We start from the raw sequence: 25,171 nt of genomic DNA on the forward strand, positions 1-25,171 counted from the left end.
TATTTATTCATGAGAGACACACAGAGAGAGACAGGGACACAGGCAGAGGGAGAAGCAGGCTCCATGCAGGGAGCCCGATGTGGGACTCAATCCTGGGTCTCCAGGACCATGCCCTGGACCAAAGGCAGGCACGAAACCACTGAGCCATCCAGGGATCCCCTGTATTACCTTTTGTAGCCATTCTGATAGATGTGTAGTGATAGCTCATTGTAGTTTTAATTTTAATTTTCCTAATGACTAATGATATTAAGTACCTTTTCACATGCTTATTTGCCATTTCTCATGGGTTGGATTGTGTCTTCCCCCTCAAATAGTTTCTAACTCCCAGAATATGACTTTATATGGAAATAGGGTATTTTTAGATAAGCAAGTTAGGATGAGATCGTTGGGGTAGGTGACACTGGGGAGAGTCCTATATCTGTGAATTCCAGTAGGACTGGCATTCTTACAAAAAGGGGAGATGGGGACAAGATGCTTGCACACAGGGAGAGTGCCATGTGAAGATGAAGGCAGAGATTTATAAGCTGGGCAATGTTAGATTGCCAGCAAAACTCCAGAAGCTGGAAGAGAGGAACAGAACACATTCTTCCTACTGGCCCTCAGAAGGAGCCAATTCTGTCAACACCTTGATCTCGGGGTTCCAGTCTCCAGGACTGAGAGACAGTAAATGTCTGGGACACTGTAGCCTTAGCAAACTAAGGCACCATCTCTATCTATTCTTTGGTGAAGTATCTGTTTAGATCTTTTACCCATTTTTTCCTGTTCTTGAGTTTTAAATATTCGTTAAATATTCTGGATAAACATCCTTTGAAGTTTATTTTGTAGATGAAGAAACGGGTTCAGAGAGGGAAAATAATTTGTGCAAGATCACATATACTAGTCTATGGAAGAAGATGTAGGGGCACCTGGGTGGCTCAGTGATTGAGCGTCTGCCTTCGGCTCAGGTCATGATCCCGGGGGTCCTGGGATCGAGTCCCGCATTGGGCTCCCTACAGGGATCCTGCTTCTCCCTCTGCCTGTGTCTCTGCCTCATTCTCTCTCTCTCTCTCTCTCTCTCTCTCTGTGTGTGTGTATCATGAATAAATAAAATCCTAAAAAAATTAAAAAGATGTGGTTCCCATTACTATTCTAGACTCAGCATCTTTTCTTGCCTCCCTTTCCCTTCCTGCCTCCCTTCCTTCCATCCTTCCTCCTTCTCTCCTTCCTTCTTTTCTTCCTCCCTTCCCTCCTCCTCCTCCATCTTCCTTCCTTCCTTCCTTCCTTCCTTCCTTCCTTCCTTCCTTCCTTCCTTCCCTCCTTCCTTCCTTCCTTCCTTCCCTCCTTCCTTCCTTCCTTCCTTCTTCTGCTCTCAGCCAGGAATTATCGTCAGTGATCCCTGCTGATGTCACTTCCTAATCATGATTTGATCAGAGCATAGACTTAGCATTTTTAAGTGCTTGCTGGAGGTGAGCCTCTCCCAGCCACCTGTCCTGGTGAGCAGTGATAGTTCCATACAGGCTACAAATAAAGAAGTGCTGATGGCCATGTTGGAGTGATGGTGACAGGCCCAGCTGCCCTAGAGAGCAGCTACCAAACCACGTGCTATGTCCCTGGGTAGGTTGGGGACAGATGACACAGGGTGAAACCTGCACATCCACATAAAACAGCACTGGGTGGAGAGGGGAAAAAAGCTGAAGCCTTGAGAGACTATAAGACTTCTCATGTTTTGTTGGACATGGTGACCCTTTCAGAAACATATTATCAACCTCTTTTTAAACAGCCTTTTTGAAGCTTGCTAATTTAGGATTACAAAGTTCACCCTCCCCCTCTCTGAGGGCTGTTCAAGGGGGCTCTGCTTGCCTTTGTATTAGGAGGTGCCTCCCTTCACACAGCAGTTCTTAGGGCCTTAGGCAGTAGGTTCATACAAAATCAAATCTATAAATCTTTTTTTAAAAAAGATTTTATTTATTCATGAGAGACAAGGAGAGAGAGGAAGAGACACAGCTAGAGGGAGAAGCAGGCTCCCTGCAGAGAACCCAATGCAGAACTCGATCCCAGGACCCTGGGATCACGACCTGAACCAGAGGCAGACGCTCAACCACTGAGCCCCCCAGTGCCCCTCAAATCTGTAAATCTTATTAAGCAGGAGTATGGGGTTCCCAACCTCTGACTGGTGAACACTTCCCTCCTGTCTTCCTGCCCAGCAGTTTTTGTTAATAGTCTTTTTAGGGCAGTTTTGGTTCACAGCAAAATGGAGTTGCAGGTACCGAGATGCCCTGTACCCCCTACCCCCTCCCCCGCCATGCACAGCCCCAACAAGAGCAGTACGTTTGTTACAATCCACGAGTCTACACCGACACATCCGAATCACCCGAAGTCCCTAGTTTACCATAGGGTTCACTCAGCATTGCCTGCACAGGTTTTATAAACCACAAGCCCGTTCTGAGTCTGTGAGGCTCATTTTCCATGATAAGGATATGCAGGGAGACAGTGGACACAGGATGGGGTGGGGTGGAAATTCCCTAGTGCCTGCTTTCTTCATTGGATTCATCCTGGTTTGGCTTAGTAAAAATTGCTTCTAGGATCTGGCAGGCTGTTAAATATTACTGGTTTCCAGTGCTTTTACAGTGCTGTGTGTGTGTGTGTGCCTGTGCAGTACATATTTCAAGGAGACCTAAAGACACCATGAATCAGGTGATGCATGCAGCTATAGATCCCTCTGTACCTGTGTTCACCTCATTTCCCCCCTTTCCTGCTTTCCTGGACCTGGCAAGTGCCTACTGACTGTTCAAGATTCAGCTCGGCTGTCCTCTCTCTATGGAAGTTTTTCCTAAACCCCCAGGCAAAGTGGCCCATGTACACCCTGTTCCAATCTTAGTCACACCTGTTATAGTAAGTGCTAGATTATGGGTACACACCATTATTCATCTTTGTGTCCTCAGCTCAAGTCACATTGCCTTGAGATGTATTGCCAGGATACATATTATTATGAGTAACTTTTGTCTCGAGAGGAGACCACCCCCATTAGGTTGCAGGGGGATTTGAACATCCAGCATCAGAAAATGGGCTAGGTTGAGAGTGTTACCATATTTCCTACTGTTTCATTTTGAGTATATAATAATGTTTTCTATTGGAAAGGTAGGAATACCTAGTTATGTACAGGTTAAATTAGATAAGACATTATTAAAAAACTCTCTTTTCCAGAGAAAACTTGGTACAGAAATGATTTCATGAAAATTCATTTTATTGATGCTTTATTAATGTTGCATAGATATAAAATTCTACATATCATAATTTTCACTAATAAATACAAACATAAATAAAAACAAGCTACTTTCAAACAACTAAAAACATTTTAGCATACAGTTTGAAACAGCTCTAAAGCTATAAAAGACCAAATGTTGTGAAAAAATAAATCATCCTCTCTCATAATGCAATCATTTATCAAAGAAAACAAAACAGGAGTTTGATTCATTAGGAAATTTTCAGCATTTATAAATGCAACATGTTCTTCCCCCTTCACTTACTGGCATCATGCTTTCCCTCCAACCTTAGCACTGAGCTCAGACTGGAGAAAGACATGATTATGCCCCATTGTAAGCCTGGTGCTGCTTCGGAACAATGACTCTAGGCATGGCAATTAGATGCATCCTTCCTTACCCGAGGTCACCTTGAGGATTCTTCAGAGCTGTCCATCATTCCTAAAACTACTCTCACCAATACTTTTTTCCTTCTTGTAAATGAGGTCTTTCAAACCATGTTCTTCTCCTAATCCAAACTCTCTGTTCTCTGTAAGAAGCTTGCAGGCACTTGCATGACTATGGAGGACAAGACTCTTCCCAGGAACCAAACTACTCAGAAGCTCAAAGCAAATTTGGTCATTTTACAATCTTTGCCTTGGGCCCGAAAGTGAGTATTGAGTAGGTAATTACCCTAATTTGAAAAAGGAGAAAACAAGTGCAAAAAGAGATTAAGGGACTTATTAAGAATTCCTGAGATTTGTTCAGCATTTTTACTTTCAGCTTACGATGAGTCATATGATCTGATGCTCAAAACAGAACGTCTGAACTAAGCAGGGCAGGTGTCCTTTTACAAATGAAGACATTGGGGCTCAAAGACATGAGTCATTGGCCTAGGGTGATGTCACTGAAACCCATGCTTAGAACCTTGATTCCCAGCCCGCAGAGCCTTTGCTTGTCACACCACAGTTCCTCTTACGACCTTGAACGTGGTGAAGAACAGTGCAATCACCCTCAACACCACCAAACCAAGTACACTGCATAGATACTCTGATGTCTGAGGAAATGAAGGCCATTGTCTTGGATGAGGGAATCCATGCATCATTTTCAGAGGTATGCCTATATAGTTCTAACGTGTTTTATACTTGGCAACTGGTACGTAAATAACCAGGTAGTTGCCATAATTTAAAACACAGGTATAAATGATAATCAATTGGAGACAAGCTACCAAACAGTATGTTGGGAATTAAAGTAGTACTTCAGATGGGAATGAATGTCTATTATTTAACTTTCAGAATAACAGATTAAAGAACAATCTTGGTAAAAAATATCAATGGATTGATCTTAAAAAATGGATTTTAATGTCCTTATTTCCTGTAATTAATTTTCTAATTTTCTTGTTCAAAATTTAAAAATGATGTTTTAGCTCTCCCATAAATAATTTTTACTAAAAAAAAAAATTGGCTTTGGGGTGGCTGGGTGGCTCAGTCGGTTAAGTGTCCAACTCTTGATTTCAGCTCAGGTCGTGATTTCAGGGTTGTGAAATCGAGCCCCGCATTGGGCTCTGTGCTGGATGTGGAGCCTGCTTAATGTTCTCTCTCTCACTCTTCTGCTCCCCCCCCCCTAAAAAAAGTTGGCTTTGCCCATAGAAAACCAATATGTTAGCTTCCTTTCAAACATGAGTTGATGATCAGAAGGCCTCCACTGTGGGCGTGATCTTGCGGAAGAATTTATGACCTCGAGAATTTGTATTTTCAAAGATATACCCTGGAGGAGAAGGATAGCTAGCAGGGCAGGTTTCCTGTTTCTTTGGTGTGTACTCTATAGAGTACATGGTTGTGTCATCAAATGGAGCAGAACTCTTAAACAAAGCATGTGCAGGTTTGCAGCTCTCTGTTAGGACCAGCTCATGTGGCACATAGTGAGACCTGAAAGTGCTCCAACCATCAAATTTTCCAGATGGGTTGGGAATCTGCTGTTGCTGCTTAATAAGACCTTGACGACAGCATTCCCAGGCTGGAAAATCTTCCTTTGTGGTGCTTTTTCCTTGAAAAGGAAAATTGTTAATTCTTCTCTGAGAAACTGGTCTGATGGGAACAACACGTTTGATCTGATAGGGAACATAGTCAAGATGGCTTGTGCTGTTTAACTGCATGGTACCTGTTGGTGGGGCATACTCTTGTAGTTTCTTGACTTCAGGTGGTGGAATTTCCCATGGTTGAAAGCTTTCACGGAATTCAGTACTTCCTTCAAAATGAGCATTTTGGGTCACTCTGGTATATGGAGGTCTGCAGATTTTTGCAGTTTCACCTACAAGACCCTGAAAGTCATATCGGTGAGTTGTGAGATCCTCAAAGGGTTGGCTGGTTGGCTTGTACACTGCTTTTGGCCTTGCAAACTTGAATTCTAGCTGATAAGGTACATAATCAAGGCGATGACTTGTATCACCATTAAAAGGAACTGTAGAGCATTTGGCCACAGGGCTGGGTTTAAAGTTTTGCCTAGGCTTTATCTCCTGAGGAACATAATCATCCTGAAATGTAGTTGAATTTCCAAATTTCACAGTTGGGGGATGATAAGTTTGTTCTGGTTTATAAAGGTCAATTTTCTGAATGTCCCAAGCTCTATAATCATCTTGAAAATAAAAAAGAGAGCATTTTAAAATACTGAAGAAAACAACCATCTTCTAAAAATCATGACTTACTTCTCTCATTGTCAAACATCATTCCATTTCCTTCAGAAAACACCAATCAAGTATGAAGTTGCTTAGATTCCTCTGATTTATGTTTTTTTCATATCCACTTTTCTCTTTCTATCTCCCCACTTTAGTACGTATAACTTTCTACTTCTAGATTTACCTGAATACACAAGGGAATGGAACATCTGAGCTTGGATTGTTGATAGTTTTTTGAAAGCCTGTGTTTTGAGTAAAGACAGAGTTTAGGAGATTATGGCTGTATTTTCAGGAACTGGTTGGGATTTTCACCATAACTCATGAAATGCTAATGTAAACCATAATATCTAGAGATTAACATAAAATCAAAGGCCCAGATACGTGGGCAAAAGTGATGTGAGAATTATTCTTTGCCTTGGAGGGACTCCTCAAAGGAGAGAGAATTTCAATTCCATTATACTATAGGAAAGCCTACCAGATGCTCTGAGCAAACATACAGAATCACTTGAACTATCCAAGAAAGATCATTGCCTTCAACTTTACCTTCTCAGAAAATGGACTTCAAGGTGTCACCAAAAGACAGAGGGCCATCTAGAGGCCAGAGGCCTGAACTGAGTGCTTTCAAACAGCAACTAACCTATTTTATACTTCAAGTTACAAACAACAGAGGTTCCTTCATGATGCCTCAAGAAAAAGAGAGTTCACAGTAAAGGCTTCCAGGGAACTGGTGCTGGAAAGCTGTCAGAGTCAGAGGAAGCTTGAGGAAAGAGCTACTCCCTCCCTCCCTCTCTGCAAGAGCCCATGGTTTCTATTACAGCATCTTCACTTCTCTGCACGCATCTGGTCTGATTGCTACTCTACTACCTGGGCTCTTCTGCCTGTTTATCAGTCCTGTTACCCTACAGGTGGATTTTTTTTACAGGTGGATTTTGAAGTCTTCACCTTACCACAGCTTCTACTTCATGGCATCCTTTTAGATTCATCTCTCACTTTTATCTAGCTCCATTTTTTCAAATTTGGGTTCACAAGAAGAAGAATGGCTTACCCAGCTCATCTCTTCTTGCCAGACTATTTTGTCTTGTCTCTTGGGCCAAGCATCTACTCTCATCCAAATATCAGTAGCTTGATGGGGTAGAAGTAATCATTCAGTCCACAACTTGGCCATTGTGGGAGAAATGTCTGAATGAAGAATTTTTCTCTCCAAAGTAGGTATCCATGTAAAATGCATTTGAGTTTTGGCCTTTCCAATAGACATTACATGGACTTTAGTCTAGACTCTAATACGTTATCTTGCATAACTTCTCTTTTATAAATTAATCTTTGGAATCTTTACAAAGATTGCATATATTCCCTCCCTTTTTATGTATAAAATCATAACACAATTTTTCAGAAACTAAAAGGAAGTAACAGGGTGCTTTTGAAGGCCTAGAGTTCCACCTTACTGCCAAAACAACTGAGGAAAATGTTAATTTTATGAGAGAAAATAAATAGAAATGAGTATTTTTCCCTTACCAACCACTAGCTTTAATTTTCAAAAAGGAAGTAAGAATTTGGAAACTGAGACACAGGTTTGACAGCACATGTTACCATGAATATCAGTTCCAGATAACTGCAGAAAATTGATTTTCCTTTTATACATATGCCTATGCTCATATGTCTGGAACACTGATTATTTGTTTACTCTGGAATATTTATTAATAACATTCTAATGATACCTTTAAAACATCATAGTCTTTATTAATATCATCTGATTTTAGTATCTTATGGACACTTCTAGAAAGGCAAGCATAATGCCATGCACATCTAACAATACAGTCTGGTCATCTGACAACTGTGGTATTGTCCTGATTAGATAAGGGCAATTCAGTTTCCTCTGCTCATTCTTTTGATTCCTAGCCACTAAAATCTAGTTAGCAAGTTTGCTTGCTTCTGAACCACTTGAAGTCCATGAGGTGCCTGCATGTTTTTGCTCACCACGAATGTCTGTATGCAGAGCTCCAACCTCATCCTTATTAGTGACCTGTTCTATGTTCCTCTTTGAGGACATAAGTCCTAAGTTGCATATGCTAGTTCTCTTCCTTGGTACTTTGGAACCTGTTCCCTGTGGCATCTTATGGCACCATGGACTTGGAAATAACCTTTATAAAACCAAGGAGCTCCACCATGGGCATGTCTTTCTCAATCTACATATCATCAAACAACTCCCATACTTTTAATACTGCCTGCAAGCTGATGACTTCTACAGGCTGAATCTCCATTCCAGACTTTCTTTCGAATATCAAACCAACATATTTACCTTCCTACTAGATATCTCTATTTTGAGAGGTAAATGGAAATTCTGTATGCTCCAACTGAATAGTCAATCTTGAAGTTTTTTTTTAATCTTGAAGTTTTAATTAAAATTTTAATTTCATTTACATTTAATGTAATAGTGAATGCTGTAGTTGAATTTAAGTTGACTATATTGCTATTTGCTTTGGACTCTTCTCACATGCTCTTTGTTTCCTTATTCTTACCCCTTATTTTCTGCCTTCCTTTGGATAAAGGGTATTTTTATTATTCCGTTTTCTCCATTAGAATTTTAATTAGAATTTGCCCTACTATTAGAATAAAAAAGCATTTTTATGTATAAGGGGACCTTATTGGCCTACCTGAACTTAAATTGATATTTTTACCACTTCTGGAGAAGTGGAAGAAACTTTCAACAGTGTAATTCCATTTACACGCTGCTATCTTTTGTGCTATTACATTTTACTTTTATATTAATATAAAAATACGTAATAACTGTGACTTTAAGAAGTCAATATTCTTTTATATTTGTCCACAAAGTTACCCTTTCTGTGTGTTACATTCCTTCCTGCATTTCATGCTGCCCTCTGGAATCATTTCCTTTGAACCTGAAGAACTTCCTTTACTACTTTTCGTAGTATGGGTTGGTTACTAACAAATTATCTGGGGGTTTTGTTTCTGAAAACATTTTTATTTTGCCTTATTTTTGAAGGATATTTTCACTAGACATAAAATTCTTGGATTCATTGGGTTTAAAGTTCTAGGGTCTTTGTTTTGTTTTTCAACACTTTAAAGATGTCATTGCATTATCTTCTGGCTTCCATGACTTCAGATGAAAAGTTAGGCATATGTCTAGTTTTTCTTTTCATAAATAATGTGTAGTTTTTCTTACTACTTTTGAAGATTAACCTTCACTTGGCTTTTAGAAGTTTGATGACAGTTGCCTAAGTGTGGTATTCTTTGTATTTATCTATTTGGGGGATTTATTGAGCTTTTTGAATCTGTGACCTGATTTGTGCATCAATTTTGGAAATTTCTTGACCATCATCTCTCCAGATATTTCTTGACTTTTCATAGGTCTCATATTTTACCAAATGCTAGATGGCATGTATATGTAAACCACAGACATTAAAATCAATGTTATTTTCAAAAGGAGAAAGCTTAGTTTTTCCAATGTTAGGAAGATCACCTTGAGCTAGGAATTGAGCTAGGTTGGTGCTCAGAGGCACTTTTAGTTAGACATAATCTTCAAAATCTTTCTCTAGTTACAAGGACAGGAACTGTGGCGTGTTTGTGGTAGTGTCCTCATTCTCTGGTACATTATGTCCTAAGCACTTACTCTGAAGTACAGCTATGGGATATTTCTGTGGGATCTTTCTGGCCCAGTCTCCTAGCCCATCATACCCTCTAAACACTCAGCAAACATCCCACAAGGGAAATCAGCCATACATCTGGAGGACTGATAGATTCCAGTTTGTCATACCAGTCCACATATCAGATGCTCCACTGGTTTGCTTTCACCCAGTAGAGTCTCTGTTATGCCACCCCAGTCTTCAGCCTAGGCTTAGGTATGACAAATGCTCCCAGGGAAGTAAACAGTTGGCTATTTTAGGTCACCTAAGAAGGCCTCCTCCATCTCTGCAATTTTAGTTCTTTGCTTCCACAGCTGTCTAATGCCATGAAATAGATTTTTTATACTTTAAAAATTTGTACATATTTTTAGCTGTTGCAGTGGAAATAATGGCTTTCTGTCATTTACTGTATCCTATCTGGGAACAGAATTCAAACATTTTTAGCAGCTACAAGAAAAATACTAAGCTCCCCAGCCTAGTAATCAAGACTTCACAATCTGATCTCTATCTACATTTATAGAGGTACACCCCAATCTCTTCAGTTCCTGAAATCCTCAGATGTTTACTGAACAACCCCTTTATTTTTCTGGCTCTATGTGTTTTTGCTCATTTCATCTTAATTTTTGTGATTTCCCTCCCTTTCCTATAGATTAATACTTACTGGTCTCTGATACATTCTCAGGCTGGACTGAAGTGTTATCTTGCTCAGTCTCAATTTTTGAAACAGGACTTGTTCCATTAATTTTCTAGTGAATTATCCTCCTCCCTAAAGATAACACATATTATTTATTTCTAGTATGTCTATTTAGTTTTTAATGCTATTATTGCTTTTCCCCCTCAATCATAAAGTATCTAAATGTTAACAAACATGCTCAATTCAAATCTCTGCATTCAGATCTCTATAGGGCCTACTACAGAGCAGAGTAATCCTTAAACATTTATCAAACCAAATACTGGTTTATTTTCATCATTCACGTTTCAATATAAATGACTTTCTAAACTGAGCCTGCTGGAGGGCAGATACATTTCTGTCTCATAGAACTGCATCTCCAGAATCTAGATTTACCCTTCTTACCATAGCCCTACACGGTTTTTTCTTTCTTTCTCATTATCATTTAATTTGTCTTTCCTGTTTCCTGATTCTCAGTGGATAGTGAGAGTCTCTTCTCATTGTGACTTATTGCCAGCTACAGACCTATCCTTACATAAATACCTACAAAACCTGCAGTATAATCATCACACAGAATGAGTACTGCATTAGCCCTTAGTATTTATTGTTTCATGCTCCCACATCTGGAAATACAATAACCTTTCCTCACGAGGAAAGGTTAGAAGTGAGAAAATCAGAGGAGGCCCAGGAATCCTCAACATTGGATTATAGGGGGAGAAGTATAGAAATCTACAGGAAACCCAGGTAATGAGCTTAGAGAACATGTGTGTGTGTGTGTGTGTGTGTGTGTGTGTGTGTGTGTGTGTGTGTGTAATAGTCACAGGGAATATCAATATTACTGATATTTTTAAAAAATCTTGTAGGACAAAAAAGAAAAGAAATTATGATGGTTGTTAAAAGACACAGTTGCTTTCACTAATTTTATTTTATGTCCAATTGTTATGGCAATACATGACCTCCTCTGCATACCAGTAAATACAAAACTGCAATTACTATATGCTGTACTGCATTATAACAATATACTTGTTCACCACGTGCATTGTCTTAAAACTTTGTTCCTTGTGTAGCATCTGTAGCATCTTATGTGCTCACAGCCTAAAAGATGAAAGCACAATGCTCCTGACCTCCCTCCCTATAGATCATAGCATACTGATAACATGCAATCACTTACACATTGAACTGGTAAGGGTGATATTTAAAGAAAACATATGCATTCAGCTATTGCCTATTTAAAATGTACACCATTGCTTTTATTGTGGGTGACATCACTTTTATAAATGGGTTTTATATGAGGATATATCTCATATAAAGGTATATGATTCAGCTGTATCACATAATGAATAAAAAGGATATAAACTTAAATATTAAATCACATTATTAAAAATATAGAAATAATATGTACTAACAAGATAGACTTTATTTAAAAAAGACCCCATTCTCTAAAAGCAATAGAATATTTTAAAATCAGGTTGATTTTGGGGGAGAAACCAGCCCCTTACTCTTCTAAGTCAGTTGCCAATAGGGAGAAGGTATTTTCACACTTCTTCCATGCTGGAAGTCTTGGAGGAGCTGGTCTCCTAAGTGGTGGTCCAACATTGTCACTGGGTGGATAAGCCTATTTTATTGAGTTAAGTATCGGGAAGCATCTGTTTCATCCTTCATGCTGGTCTTTATCACTATAAAGGGAATATATAGTTCTCCATCTGCTAACTCTTCTGCTTTATCAGTTGGTTCAGAACCTAAATCGTAAAGGGAATTGCTATTTATTTGACCTTCTGAAAGACTCAAGTACACTCAGTAGAGTTTCAGCTCATTCTGGAATGGAAAGAAAGGAACAGTGCCAACTAAATGTGGCATAATGTGATAAGTGTGACATAATGCTTTTTCAATGACATTCCTTGTTTTTATGGTTGACCCTTGAACAACACAGGAATTAGGGGCACTGAGCCCCTGCACAATTAAAAATCTGCACATAATTTTGACTCCTCAAACTACCAATGGCATACTGTTGATCAGAAACTTTAACAATAGCATAAACAGTCAACATATATTGTGTATGTTATATGTATTATATGCTCTATTCTATTCTTATTCAAGTAAGCTAGAGAAAAGAAAGTGTTAAGGAAACCATAAGAAAAAATACATTTATAGGACTGGACTGTATTTATAAAAAAAAGAATCTACATTTACTTGGATCCACACAGTTTGAACCACATTGCTAGTGGGTCAACTGTATATGCTTTTAGATAGAACAAATAAATTAAGTGGCTAAATTTAGACAGAAATTCAGGTCTTCTAACTTTCATTCAGGCAAATTGTCTTTTTTTTTCTCCCCCACTATATAATACTACTTTGACCAAAGCAAGAAAGAAGTTTCCTAAGTGGTGGGAACTAATTTTGGCAACACACCAAATTATGCTGTGATGTTGGGTGGAAGTGAGCTTTAGTCTTTTTGGCTCCTTCACCTTTGAAATGTCAAGTTACCTTTATAGGTTGGGACAGTGTCCACCTTCCCTCGTTTCACTTGTTTTCTTTCCAAAGGCCGGACTATGGCCACAGGCTGTACTTTGTAAGAATTAAAATCCTGTTTGTAGGTAGTGCCAAGATCAATCGCCCCCTGTTTTGGTTTGTATTCTTCTGGTACGGGGCGAGGCTGTTTGACTATCTCATAAGGACGGTAATCCGATCTGAAACATATAAATTTGAAACATAGCCTCACAGGTTCCTTTATTTCTAATTATTTCAATGCAGTATTGACGTTTTCAAAGTTTCTTTCACTTAGAAAGTCTAAGAAGATATTAAAGTGGTGATAGCTGATAAACTACTTGAAATACTTTAATTCCTTCATGTCCTATCCACTGACTAAATAGCTTAAGAAATAAGTGTGTCAAAAATCCTAGTTTTCAAACATCATTATTATGTGATCTTTAGTTGATTGGATCTTACGTAAATAAACTCTTTTAGTAACTGCATTTTTTTCTAACTAGAAGGAAATCTTAGGTGAAAGATTTAATGACTCTAAGAAAAAATTTTAAATATCCTTGAAATTATCCTACTTGAAGACTAAGCTGAATTTGGACATGCTTCTTCATACTGAAATCATGCTGTCTTCCCACTTATTATTAAATAATCAATTAAATGAATAATCAATGTCTAAACTCTGGCCTTCAGTCATAAGTCACATTCATAGTATAGATGTGATTCTCACTCATCTCTGGATCCTTGAGAAGCCCTGGCCATGAATGAGAGCCATAGTGTAGTCCAGCCACCCCAGGCATTTTGCAGAAGTGGTGCTGCAGACACTGGGGCTGACTGGTGGGGCGAAGATGACTGGCCTAGAGTGACCCGACAGCCTGGGTCCAAATTCACTAGGTGCGTGACCTTGGACAACTTAGTTAACCTGTTGAGGCCCCAGTTTTCTTATATATAAAGTAGGACAAGCATGTCATCTACCTCATAGGGTTATTTTAAGGACTGGAACATGCACATGCCCACACACACGCATAGGAGAGCCTGGTACATGGCAGCAGCAAGATGTTAGCTCCTACTATTATGACTACAAGTCTTCGAAACTGCTTTTTTCCTTCTGAACTCTACTGTGTCACTCATTTTGTTGGTTTGAACCATCTTATATTAATTACTATTTCCTATTTATGTCCATAAGCCCCCTAAAGCAGAAGCCTCACTGAGTCCCTCCTCCCATTCACAATATCCCTTCTTAGACTTGGTGGCTCTTCTTCAACTGGGTCCACATGATCCGGGCCACTGTCCAGCACAGCGGCTTCCTGAGCATGGCTGAAGGGCCATGGTGGCTTTTTTGTGACTGAGTCCATTTCTCATCTGTCCTGCGGGGCATTCTTCCCCACTCCCTCCGTCTCTGGGAGCCTCTTTCCTCCTGCCTTCATGCTGGTTTCTCCTCAGCCTCTGATGTGGCTGTGACCCCTGCTCCTCAGCCATTGAACACTTTGGCTACACATGGTACTGTTCTCCCCCAGTGCTCACCCCTGAAGACAGCTCTACTCTCACTTACAACGTCAGTTACTACCAATAATGACCCACCAACCTGTAAATCAGCTCAGACTTCTGAGCTCCCTACCTGCATTTGCAGTGGCATCTCCAAACTTAACATGCCCCCAGTCCAATGCACTATTTGCCCCTGACAGATGTGGTCTGCTGGCTGGTGGCCCATCATAGGGAAGGGCATCGCCATCTCTCCAGCTGTGCAGTGACCAACAAGCACTCACCCTTCACCCCTTAGCTCTCTCCTGGGGCTGCTTCATCACCAGCTCCCGCCACCTTGACCTCCTTTCTCTCTCCAATCTCACCCTTTTCTCCAGGTCATTACCACAACACTCCAAGCTCTCATAATAGCTCATTCAAGTCAGTTCAACAATTCCTAAACTCATTTATATGCATCCACTCTGGTTTCTGTCAAGTCTTTCCTCACCTTGCACCCAAACTGATCCTTTCACTTGGAAATTTGATCAGGTCATGCTGGTCCTCATCTGCCTAGACTCTTACCCCATTCCACACCCCCTCAAAGAACAAGCAAGCACACAAGCAGACAGACAAACAAATGAGAAAGAAAAGAGAGGTCCCATGATCTCTTACTGCTCCAATGACACAGAAAAAAAATGCATGTGGCCTCCTTCACTAGCTGCCTCCTCTGTGCCCAAGCTGACCTTTTCTGAGAATTTCCTCCTCTCTCTGCTCCTGCCTCCTGCTCATTGTCTGCCATGCATTTCCTTACCCACTTCATCCAGTTAATTGCTTCATCCTTCAGGATTTCACTCATTCCTCTCAATTTCCTGATAAAGTCAAAACTTTTATTCTGGCTCTCTAGTCACCTCATGCCTATCCATGGATTTTTTTCCCTGGTGCGATTTTGTACTTATTCTGAGTGATATGTTGCTACCTTCCTTAGACCGCAGCGCCTGTGAGCACAGAGATCATGACTGTTGTTGCTAACTGCTGTATCCCAGGTGCTTAGTGTGGTACCTGACACTAAATAGATGCTTACTAAGTATTATTGAATAGATAAATAGAAGTCACATACCTCTCATTCTCAAGACATCTAAGTTGTTCTTTGCTCTTCCCAAATACCAGCTAGAGGGGAATAGGCTAAAATGCAATCAGGGAGTGGAAGAATCAGGGAGAGGACAGAGAGAAGGCTTAGATGTCTTAGTTTCTCTAGTTAGATTAGTTAAGTGTTAGAAAGTATACCTCCTCACCCAAAGCAACTTTCTATGAGCAGTAATGACTGAATACACTCTTAGACATCAGATATGTCCCCAAACATAGAACATGTCCATAATCATAATTCCAGGGCAGATTTCCTGCCAACTCTGGCACTAACTACTCCAACTGTAATGCTGTAAAGGATCAAAAATATTGTCTAGACCTCTGCTCTTTACCCAGTCTCATCCTTTACTATAGAAAAGTATAGAATGATACTTTGTTCTCCCTTGGTACAGATACATCAGCTTTCTGTTGCTTAGTCAACACAGTCAACATGAGGGAGTTAAGGAAAGGTTCCAAACCTCTAGCATAGGGCTCTTGGAAATACTGCTAGTTCCCTGGTCAAAATGTAAAGAAAAGATGCAATGTTTTACTAAGTGTAGAGATGATGATTTAAGAAATGGATATTTTAGTTTTATTGGCATATTGTACCTTTTGGGATTTGGGACATCTTTTTCTTTTTGTTTGTTTTTTGGGTTTTGCTTTGTATTTTTGTTTTACTATCAAGGGATACTTGAACAAGTTACCTGACAAACCCAGAATTGAAAAGCAATTGCTTTTTTAAAGAAAGATATGGCAGGTTACACTTTTTAATTATTTTAACACTTAGAACTAGTTAAATGCAGAATCTTTATTCAACAAATATGCTTATTGCAGAATTTATTTCAAATCTCCATTATGGATCATTAAGGCATTGAGGAAGAATGTTAAAGCAAGAAAAAAAGAGCAACCACTCCCATATGCTCTTTCCCAATCGATTGTTCAATTTCTTCATCCTATTTGCTATAATCTATATTTTGTTTATTCATTTGAGTTTTTGGTTCTCAGTTGCACTTCCACAAGGCTGTAAGCAACAGGAAGGCACAGTCCTTCATGTCCCATGTCAGACACAGGGAACAGTGCAGTACTCGGCCCACTTCACTGAATCTGTGGCAACAGAATGAACAGCAATGCTGGTTAAAAATGCAGATTCCTGGGATCCACTCTGTCACCTGTTGACTGTTTTAGGCGGAACTCTGGAATCTGCAATTTTAACCCTTCTGGATGATTCTAAAGCAATCTGAGAGCTATGGAAGATTTTCAAATCTGTGGAAGAGCTGCACACCTACAGAAGTCAAAGAGAGTCACCAAAGCACTGTTACTACAAGGGTTGCCTAAAAGGTTAAAGGTAGAAGTACTGGACTAAAAGTTTGGAAGTTTCAACCTTTGCTCATGCAAGTAAAATGAGCTCTATCTAAAATGATATGAAAATGATAACATTGCAAATTGAAGTTGTTACAGAGCATTTTTAAAACCCCAAATTCCAGAAATCTGATGTATGTATTCCTTGAAAGCAAGAACCTCTATTTATTGGTCTTATACTTAACACCTAAGATTGTGCCTTGAATATGGTATGCACATTAATAAGGAAAAGAATGCATTTACAAAGATAAAAAATATTTTTTCTTAAAAGAAGCAGCGGGATGCCTGGGTGGCTCCGTGGTTGAGCATCTGCCTTTGGCTCAGGGTGTGATCTTGGAGTCCCAGGATCAAGTCTCATATCGGGCTCCCCTTGGGAAGCCTGCTTCTCCCTCTGCCTATGTCTCTGCATTCCTGTGTCTCTCATGAATAAATGTTTAAAAAATAAAAAAGAAGCTAAGTCCAAATAAGTTTAGGCTTAGGATTTTTTTTTTTTTTTTGTCATCTATCATCCACTGAATAAACACTGAGTGCCTATTATGCTAGCAGACATTGTGCTAGGTTTCTGGAAATAAAATGCTAAGATGAGAAGGGACAGAGTCCCTCTTTGCATGGCCCTCTGAAATGATAAATAATAGGAAGATGTTTTAGGGGCTTACATAGGGGATTTTTACCCAGCCTGAGAACCAGGTACAGTGCCAGCAGCCATCAGAGTACTTTGAGATCTATAGGTTACACAGGCACTAACTGGGGTCATGGTGAGGGAAAATTCCAGGTAAGTAAAATAGTATATTGGAAGGCTCTGTGGCAAGGGAATCCTGATATTCTCAAGAAATGAAAAATATCCTATGGGATGTGAGCATTAAAGAGCACAGTGACAATAAAATCGAGAAGCAATTAGGGACCAAACCAAGAAGGGATTTTGGTAGGGATTTTTATATATATTAAATATTATGGGAAAGGTTTTTTTTAAAAAGATTTTATTTATTTATTAATGAGAGACACAGAGACAGAGAGAGAGACAAAAACACAGGCAGAGGGAGAAACAGACTCCATGCAGGGAGCCAACCCGGGACTCGATCCCAGGTCTCCATGACTACATTCTGGGCCGAAGGCGGCGCTAAACCATTGAGTCACCCGGGCTGCCCTATTATGGGAAAAGTTTAAGTATTTTAAGCGAGGAGGTGATAGGATTAGAACTGCACTTTGAAAAGATCATCTCTGCGGGCTGAAGTATAGGAAACAGATCAGAGATGTCAGACCTAGAGTAGATACAGAAAAAACGGGAAGCTCTTGTATTCCTCCAGTTGGAGGTGACAGTGGAAAGCAAACAGACATGAGAGATTTTAGGTGGTTAAAAAAAAAAAAATCAAGAAAAATTTGTATTTCCTCTTTTCCTTACTTTGTCATTCTAAGTTACTTCTCATCTTTCTGATTTTCTCAAGTTGCAACTCAGCTAGTTCCTTGTTTCTTGGTTCAACTTTGATAAACTTAATAGTTCAATTTAAAGAGTTAAAAAAACTTTATTAAGACTAGAAGAGTTGGGAAAAAAATAAGTCAAGCAAATAGTTTCTTAATATTTACTTAAATGTTGTTATTCCTTCCATTTTGCCACGGCATGCTCGAAATTCTTGCTTGGGTTTAAGACTCTGAGGTGGAAGCACATTGCCATATGTAGGATATTTTTCCAAATATTCAGTTGTAGGGCAAGAATGGCCAGAATTTTCATAAATTCTCGTGGTTCCATGTGGACAGTGATGTCGTCTGTGCAAACATAAATACACTGCAAGATTATTTTGACTTCCCAAAATATTTTATAATAATTGAATCTTAATCAGTCCTTCAATAAGCATAGGATCTCTAAATTTAAAAGCAGCTTTACTAAAACACACACATACACAGACACAAAACCCTTCTGTTTATTCTGTAGTGGTGTTTGCCAAAACAAGAATAAATTATGGTATGTCCTTTCAGGTGGAAACTCTGGCTTTCCTCTGACAAAGATTTAGCAGGTCTCCTTATACTGAGAAGCTGAAAAGCCCACAAGCACATTTCTCAGGTCCCTTGCAGGCAGGTTCCACACAATTGAGCTTTCAACCTGTTGGATGTTCACATGAGACTCTGACTCAGAATGCTACCTGGGGAGAGAGGCAGGACACAGCCCCATTGCTGCAGGATTGTGGGAGAGGAGAGACAGGGAGGTTGGAGCCAGCAGCCATCCGGCAGTATTCAGCCTTGCAAGGGGGCTTCCTGACCTGCAGCTCCCTGACGTTGGCAGTAAGGAGTGCTTCTGAGGCCTATAGCTTGGCTGCTGCAGGTTCCCGGTTGATAGTAGAGGCAGCAGCTCCCTTGGCAGCCCAGTTTTGAGATGACATTTCTGGGAATCTTTCCTAATAATCTTATTTTGAGAACTGTTTCTTCGGTTCTTCCAACAGTTCTGTGAGCTATATATACTCCTTAGTAAATTCTTCTATTTCTAGACTAGAATACAATAGATTATATTGTCTGTAATGAAGAACCCTGGCTAATATATCATATAAGCTAATATCATGCAGTGGTTAAAGAGAAGGGGTTTGTTCTTGTGGTGCAGCCATTGCAAGATGCAGAGAAAAAGTTGTGGTAGAACAGAATGTATGGTATGGTTTCTCTCTCTTCCCTTTTAAAGAATGTACAAAAAGCCTTAAAGAACATTTAGTATTTGTGGTGACCAGGATTATGAGGGATTTTCACTATATTCTAGGTTTTTTGCCTTGAATTTGCATACTATGCCTATTCATTTCATAATCAGAAAAAAAAAGCTATTAAACAGAAAAACCCAAGCAAAACACAAAAAAGTAAAATCCCACAATGCTGAAATATGAGGTCAATTTCTCAGTCCTATGTCATTTGGGGACTAAGTGCTAATAATCCAAGCCCATGGAAGGAAGGTTGGATTTGAAGAAAATGCATATGGTCTGTAGATGAAATCATAACCCCCAAGAAGAACATAGGAGAGATAAGCAGCTTTGCTTAGAGGCTGCTGGACAGCAAGAATTGCTGCGCAGGGAAGAGTGAAGAGGTGGTGTCATAGGCTGTTCAGGAAAATTCAAAGTGAGAGGAGTCAAGAAATTCAGGATTATAAGCTGACAATGGAGGCTTTGGGAAAGTGCTGAAGTGATTTAGTATCACATCTGGTCTTTTGGAAAAATCAGGGACAGGGTACATAGGTCATACATGCAGGTTCTGATTTGGGTGCATGGAGTTACAAGAATCAAGTCAAAGCTTTGGAATTTCTCATTGTTCTTCGTTTTATTTTCCATCAAAAACATTCATTCATACTATAACAATTAAGAAATACTGAAAAGCTTATAAAGGAAAGCAAAAGTCTCCTGTCCCAATGTTTCCAATCTCTAGAAACAACTTTCTGACAATCTCTTTTTAGTTTTTTTGGAGGCTACATCTGCTTTTTAATTTTTTCTTTTTAGTAACCTTTTAACATCTTGATTTATCCACTTAAATTTTACAAAAGTTCAAATCCTAACATAAATGTGACAGATTTTATTGATACCATTCCAATACTCACTTCCCACTGCCACATGATCATTCTTTCATTGTGGGGAATCTACATGCTTCTAATATTTATTTAGCAAATACTTACTTAATTCCTAGGCCAGCAGTGAAGCTAAAGGAGAAGACTGTTTACAGGAGCTGGGAAGTTGTTGGGCAGGACTCCCAGACCAATCCTTGGTTTCTAGGTGAAGGCTACTCCCTTCTCAGGCAGATCCCTAGGGGTCACTGCCTGGAGGGGACGGGACGGGACGGGGTCAGGGATGGACGGAGAGCGGGCGGGGGCACTGCCTGGAGGGACGGGACAGGGTCAGGGATGGACAGCGCTGCAGGTGGAAGGAAGCAAGGCAGGGTTGAGCGCTCAGGGACCTGCACATCGCCCTACTCCTATGGAGTCCCAGGGGGTCCGACCACGCCCCAGGCCCTAGAGGACCGGTGCCCCTGCGCCCCTACCTCCGCCAGCGGGCCCGCGCTCAGGGCGCACCGGGCCGCCGGGTCGACAGCCGACACATTCAGCCCGGTAGCCGGCGGGTGCGGGGCGAGCGTCCACCTCCCTGGGCTCCGGGGCCCGGCCACCCCGCCCGCCCGCCGCCCGGCCACCCCGCCCGCCGCCCGGCCGGCCCGCCCTTACCCGCAGGTGCAGATCTGACACAGACACCGGCTCCTCATGCTCTCCGCCCGCAGCGGCCGCCCGGCGGGCTCCCAGCAGCTGCAGCTTCCGCGGCGCCCACGGTCGTCAGGGCAACCGCGGACGCCCGGGAGACCGACGCGGCGCCCGCTTCCGGCTTCCGGCGCGTCCAGACGCGCGCGGGTCAGAGGTCGTGCGCCCGCCAGCCCCGCCCCCGGCGCGCGCGTCCGGGTCCGCAGGGCAGTCGGTGTGTCCCGTCCGCGCTGTGTGTCGGGCTGCGGGCTGAGCGGGGCGGCGGGTCGGCGGGTCGGCGGCGGCCGGTGAGTGCGGCGTCCTCCGCGGGCTGCGGGCGGCAGCGCGGGGGCGTGGCCGGGGGCCGCGAGGAGCCCCGGCTGGGAGCGGCCGCCGCCCAGCGCCCTCGGGTCCACGCGGGGCCGCCGCCTCCGCGGGCTGTGGGCCGCGATCGTGGAGACGGCGAGCGCGGGGCCCCCGGGAGGTGAAGGGAGGGCGCCCGGGGGGGGGCTGCGCTCCGGGAGCCCTGCAGTGCACCTGCTCGGAGAGGGCGCGCGTGGGCCGGGCCGGGGGCGGGGGCGCGGGCGCTGGAGTGCGGGAGGGAGGGAGGGAGCGGCCGGGGGTCCTGGCTGGGTCCTCGCTGCGCGGCGGGTCCCCGGGGACGGGCGTGCTGTGACCTCCGCTCGGGTGCTCACCTGGGCCCGGACCTGGGCGCGACCCGGGCGGCGTGCGCTTGAACCGACAGGCCCCGGGTTCCTTCCTGGCGAGCCCTGTCGGGCCCCCACGTTACAGGGGAAAAGTAATAGGTTCACGGGGGAAAATTAATAGTTTAGGCCCGATCTTTAGCGCGTGTGCTCTTGTGATACACAGGAAATCAGGGACCATGGTGCTCAATAGTTTGGAGAAGATGATTCACCTGCAGAAAAACACTGCTAACATCAGGAACATCTGCGTGTTAGCTCACGTCGACCACGGTAAGAGCCCTTCTTAAAGGGCTTACTAGCAGCCCTGAAGCGGGTGTGTCTCCGCAGGTGTGGGAGGAGCGAAGCTTGGGCAGGTGAGACTGATGACAGCGAGTATGGCTTTACAAGTTTACTGCGAGAGACGCGGCCGTAAAGCCCTTGAAATGAACGTGGCTAACTAGTGCTTAGCGTTCTTCTGTGCAGTGTATTTCATTGCCTTTTATTTATTTTATTTTATTTTTTTAAGATTTCATTTATTTTATTTTGGAGAGTGTGAGCGTGCAAGCAGGGGGAGGGGGAGAATCCAAGCAGACTCCCTGCAGGGCTTGATCCCAGGACCCTGAGATCATGACCCGAGCTGAAACCGAGAGTCAGATGCTGGACCACTGAACCACCCAGGTGCCCCTGTGTAATTTTTTTTTTTTTTTCCCTTAATGAGAACTTGAGTTTTGGTTAAAATGAACATCTTTGGAATGGATTTGTAATATAAAAAGTATGTAGTGTTGACATAATGTCTTCAGAGCCTGTGTTATGTGATTCTATTTAACTCATCACGTATTTAGTGAACATCTGTTAAACTCCAGCTATTTTGCTACTTTTGTCAGAAGACAGGAGCTTACAAATAGGGCAGCAGTAGAGCTCTAGAGGAGATTGGGGGTTGAAGCCGCACAAGATGAGGGGCAAACTGGACTCTGAGGGGTAGGAGAACTGGAGGATCGGGAAGGCAGGAATGGGTTAAGAAGAGGCATCTTCATACTATATTTGGTTTTAAAGGTGATCCTTGAAGGTGAGGCACACATTCCAAGTGGGAATAGCATCAGAAGGGAAGAAGGAGACATAGGCCATGGGAGGGGCAGAGATAGCTAATGGACAATGTGTGTGCTCCTGACAGAAAAGCTGCTCTTACACCGTCGCATTTCTTCCTGCTCTTGACTTCAGACTCCTTCTTAGTTCAGGTAGCCACAGCATGGTGATAGGAACAGGTGTGTGAAGATATCTTTACCATCCTGAAGGTGAAGAGGCTGGCTGGGTCATAGCTCAGAGAGCCCTTCATGCCAGCTGGAGACCAAGGTCAGGGTTAAGGGCTCTAGCCCTGGAGGTAGACAGCTGGGGTTCAAACTCCAATTAAGTCACAACTGGGCACCAGGATCAGGGTTACGGGCTCCAGCCCTGGAGGTAGACAGGCTGAGTTCAAGCTCCATTTAAGTGACAGCTGGACAGCTGGGTTAAGGACCCCAGCCCTGGAGTTAGCCTGAATTCAAACTCCTTTTCAAGTCACTTCGCCTTTTTGAGTTTTGACATGCAATGTCTAGACTGAAAGGAAGATCTTACCTACTTAACAGGATTGTGGGGATTAAATGAGGTAATAATGAGAAGCCCTTGGCAAGTACGCACTTTATTGTGAAGATGATCATTAACATTTATTCTTAGGTAGCAGGGAGCCACTGGGAGAACAAAACAAAGCAGGGGTGTTGTAATCAGCACATTAGAAAGATGAGTCTGGTGGAAGTATTCAGTATGCACTGAAGGCAGACGACAGTGAGGTGACTGTTGCCACTGTGTAGTAGCTGAAAGGCAGTAGTGTGGGAACTGGGAGGAGAAGTAGTGGGTCACTATGTAGGTGAAGCCAGCTGAGCATGAGCAGTGTGTACAGGTCCAGTCACTGACCCCTGCCCTAGGAGTTCTTATAATTTGCTCACACGTTGAGGATGAGAGGTTTGATAAAAGTATTTTTTCTTTTGCTTTGTGAATTAAATCACATGACAGGTCAGTGGTGTCTGGCCCTAGGAATATAGCAGAGTGCTGAAAGATAGTGCTTTCTGGGTGCTTAACACTCTAGGGGATACATGCTTGCCATCCTGAGAATGAATTCTCCACTGAATAGTAGACAAGTGATGCTCTAGGATTGTGCTAACACATAAGATGCATGTGCCACGTGGACAACACATTGTTAAAGCTCTTCAGTGCTCCCAAGATTGCTTTCTGGTTTGTACTGTTAACAGATTCCATTGCTTTGCTGAAAGTTTTAGAGTTTTAGGACTTGTTTGTCTTAAAGACAAGACCCTCCTTTTGCTACTTCAGTCCAGTTGCAGTAACTATGTAAGCAGTGTTCTTTAAACAGAGTTATCTGTTTATACCACTTTAAATTGTGTAGACTTCATAAAATCTTTTATGAAATTGCATGTACTTGAATATACCAAGACTTTTTTATTACAGAGTAGATCCCTAGGTTTAGTATGGATTGCAAGTAGCTTTGGGAGTAGCTGTAGGGTAGCTGATGCCCTCCATGGGCTTGCTCACTATAGGACTAAGAGCCAATTTCCTGAATTTCTTTGCAAAGTAAGTATTTTCTTAAGACACTTTAACCCTAAAATACCAGCTGAGGCCATATGTGGGGACATGTGGCGGAAGATTATATTCTCTTGTTTCTTGGTGGTGGTTTACCTAGTCTGCCATTCAGAGACAAAAATGAGCGCTCTGCTATTGTTTTGTCATTCTGAGCTGTTAAGAGTTTAAATTAATAGCATGGTCAGTGTTAATGGATATCAGGTGATTAATAATTATGATAAACTAAAAAGAAAAAAATAATTATGATAAACTAGGTGAAATTCTTGTAAGACCGATTATTCTAACTCTGCAAATGTTTGTAAGATGTTTTGTTTTTTGATTGGCATGATGGTTTGTCTCATCACCTAGGAGTCTGCATTTGACTCTGTACATGATGCCTCCATTACTGAAAAGTTCTACGCTGGGGAAAAAAAAAGTTGCTTGACAACTTTTCAGGTGAGGGTGATGCGATCCCTAGGAGTGGAGATAGAAATTACAGCACTTTGAGCGCTAGTGTCTGTGTCCTTCCAGATGGTATTCTGTTCAGAAGTCTAAATGCTCATTAGGTCTTGCTTCACTCACTATAGGTAAGTAGGAAATCTTTGTGAAACCAGTTCTCATGGTCAGAAGTTAACTCTGAGGATGCAGTGCATCTCCTTTCCTCTTTAGAAAAAAAAATCGATTTGAATTAATATTGTTATCTTAACAGGAAAAACTACTCTAGCTGACTGTCTTATATCCAGCAATGGAATCATTTCTAGCCGCCTCGCAGGCAAGGTAAGTTGTTTTATTTGATAAATACTTGTTGACTTTCAATAAATGTTAGCTGTTTACAATGTGATGTGTTCTTAGAGATCCTAAAAAAAGTGTAAAGCACAATTTGTGTGTCTAAGAAGCTGCTAAGCTACTTAGCAGGATTAAATAGATGTTGAGAAAAGTTCTTTTTATATGGCCTTATATGAATATTTTATAAATGCCAAAATGAGTTTTTGCAACAAGTCTAATGAGAGCCTGGCACAATTGTGGAAGATTTCACAGAGGATGAGATTCTTCACGGGGATGAGTTGTGTTTTGA

The 25,171-nt window shown here is 41.8% G+C and overlaps 2 protein-coding genes and 1 non-coding gene across 5 annotated transcripts in view; 1 reads left to right on the plus strand and 2 right to left on the minus strand.

Annotated features, from left to right (window-relative positions):
• Positions 1 to 1,346: 1,346 nt before the first annotated feature.
• LOC112923557 (small nucleolar RNA SNORD49) lies at positions 1,347 to 1,414 on the minus strand. The gene has a single exon (XR_003235701.2). It is a non-coding gene; the product is annotated as a small nucleolar RNA SNORD49 (small nucleolar RNA).
• Positions 1,415 to 3,205: 1,791 nt separating this feature from the next.
• SAXO2 (stabilizer of axonemal microtubules 2) lies at positions 3,206 to 20,943 on the minus strand. 2 transcript variants are annotated; one of them, XM_072737446.1, is made up of 4 exons: positions 20,798 to 20,943; positions 18,205 to 18,384; positions 12,688 to 12,890; positions 3,206 to 5,852 (listed from the first exon to the last, which is right to left on the minus strand). In XM_072737446.1, the coding sequence occupies exons 1-4, from the start codon at positions 20,833 to 20,835 to the stop codon at positions 4,909 to 4,911; spliced, it is 1,365 nt and encodes a 454-aa protein (XP_072593547.1). In that variant the 5' UTR covers positions 20,836 to 20,943; the 3' UTR covers positions 3,206 to 4,908. The 2 variants fall into 2 exon arrangements, with proteins under 2 accessions (XP_072593547.1, XP_072593548.1); XM_072737447.1 differs by lacking the exon at positions 18,205 to 18,384 and having other exon boundaries at positions 20,798 to 20,938.
• A 22-nt stretch (positions 20,944 to 20,965) lies between these two features.
• Positions 20,966 to 25,171, plus strand: part of EFL1 (elongation factor like GTPase 1) — a 119,862-nt gene continuing 115,656 nt past the window's right edge. Inside the window, exons 1-3 of one of the 2 annotated variants that reach the window (XM_072737444.1) lie at positions 20,966 to 21,114; positions 21,677 to 21,780; positions 24,806 to 24,873. In XM_072737444.1, the coding sequence (XP_072593545.1) occupies positions 21,690 to 21,780; positions 24,806 to 24,873 (159 nt within the window). In that variant the 5' untranslated portion in view covers positions 20,966 to 21,114; positions 21,677 to 21,689. The remainder of the gene's footprint in view (positions 21,115 to 21,676; positions 21,781 to 24,805; positions 24,874 to 25,171) is intronic. The other variant, XM_072737445.1, reaches the window with a different exon arrangement.

The sequence above is a fragment of the Vulpes vulpes genome, chromosome 14, assembly GCF_048418805.1.
Source record: "Vulpes vulpes isolate BD-2025 chromosome 14, VulVul3, whole genome shotgun sequence".
Classification (NCBI taxonomy): Eukaryota; Metazoa; Chordata; class Mammalia; order Carnivora; family Canidae; genus Vulpes; species Vulpes vulpes.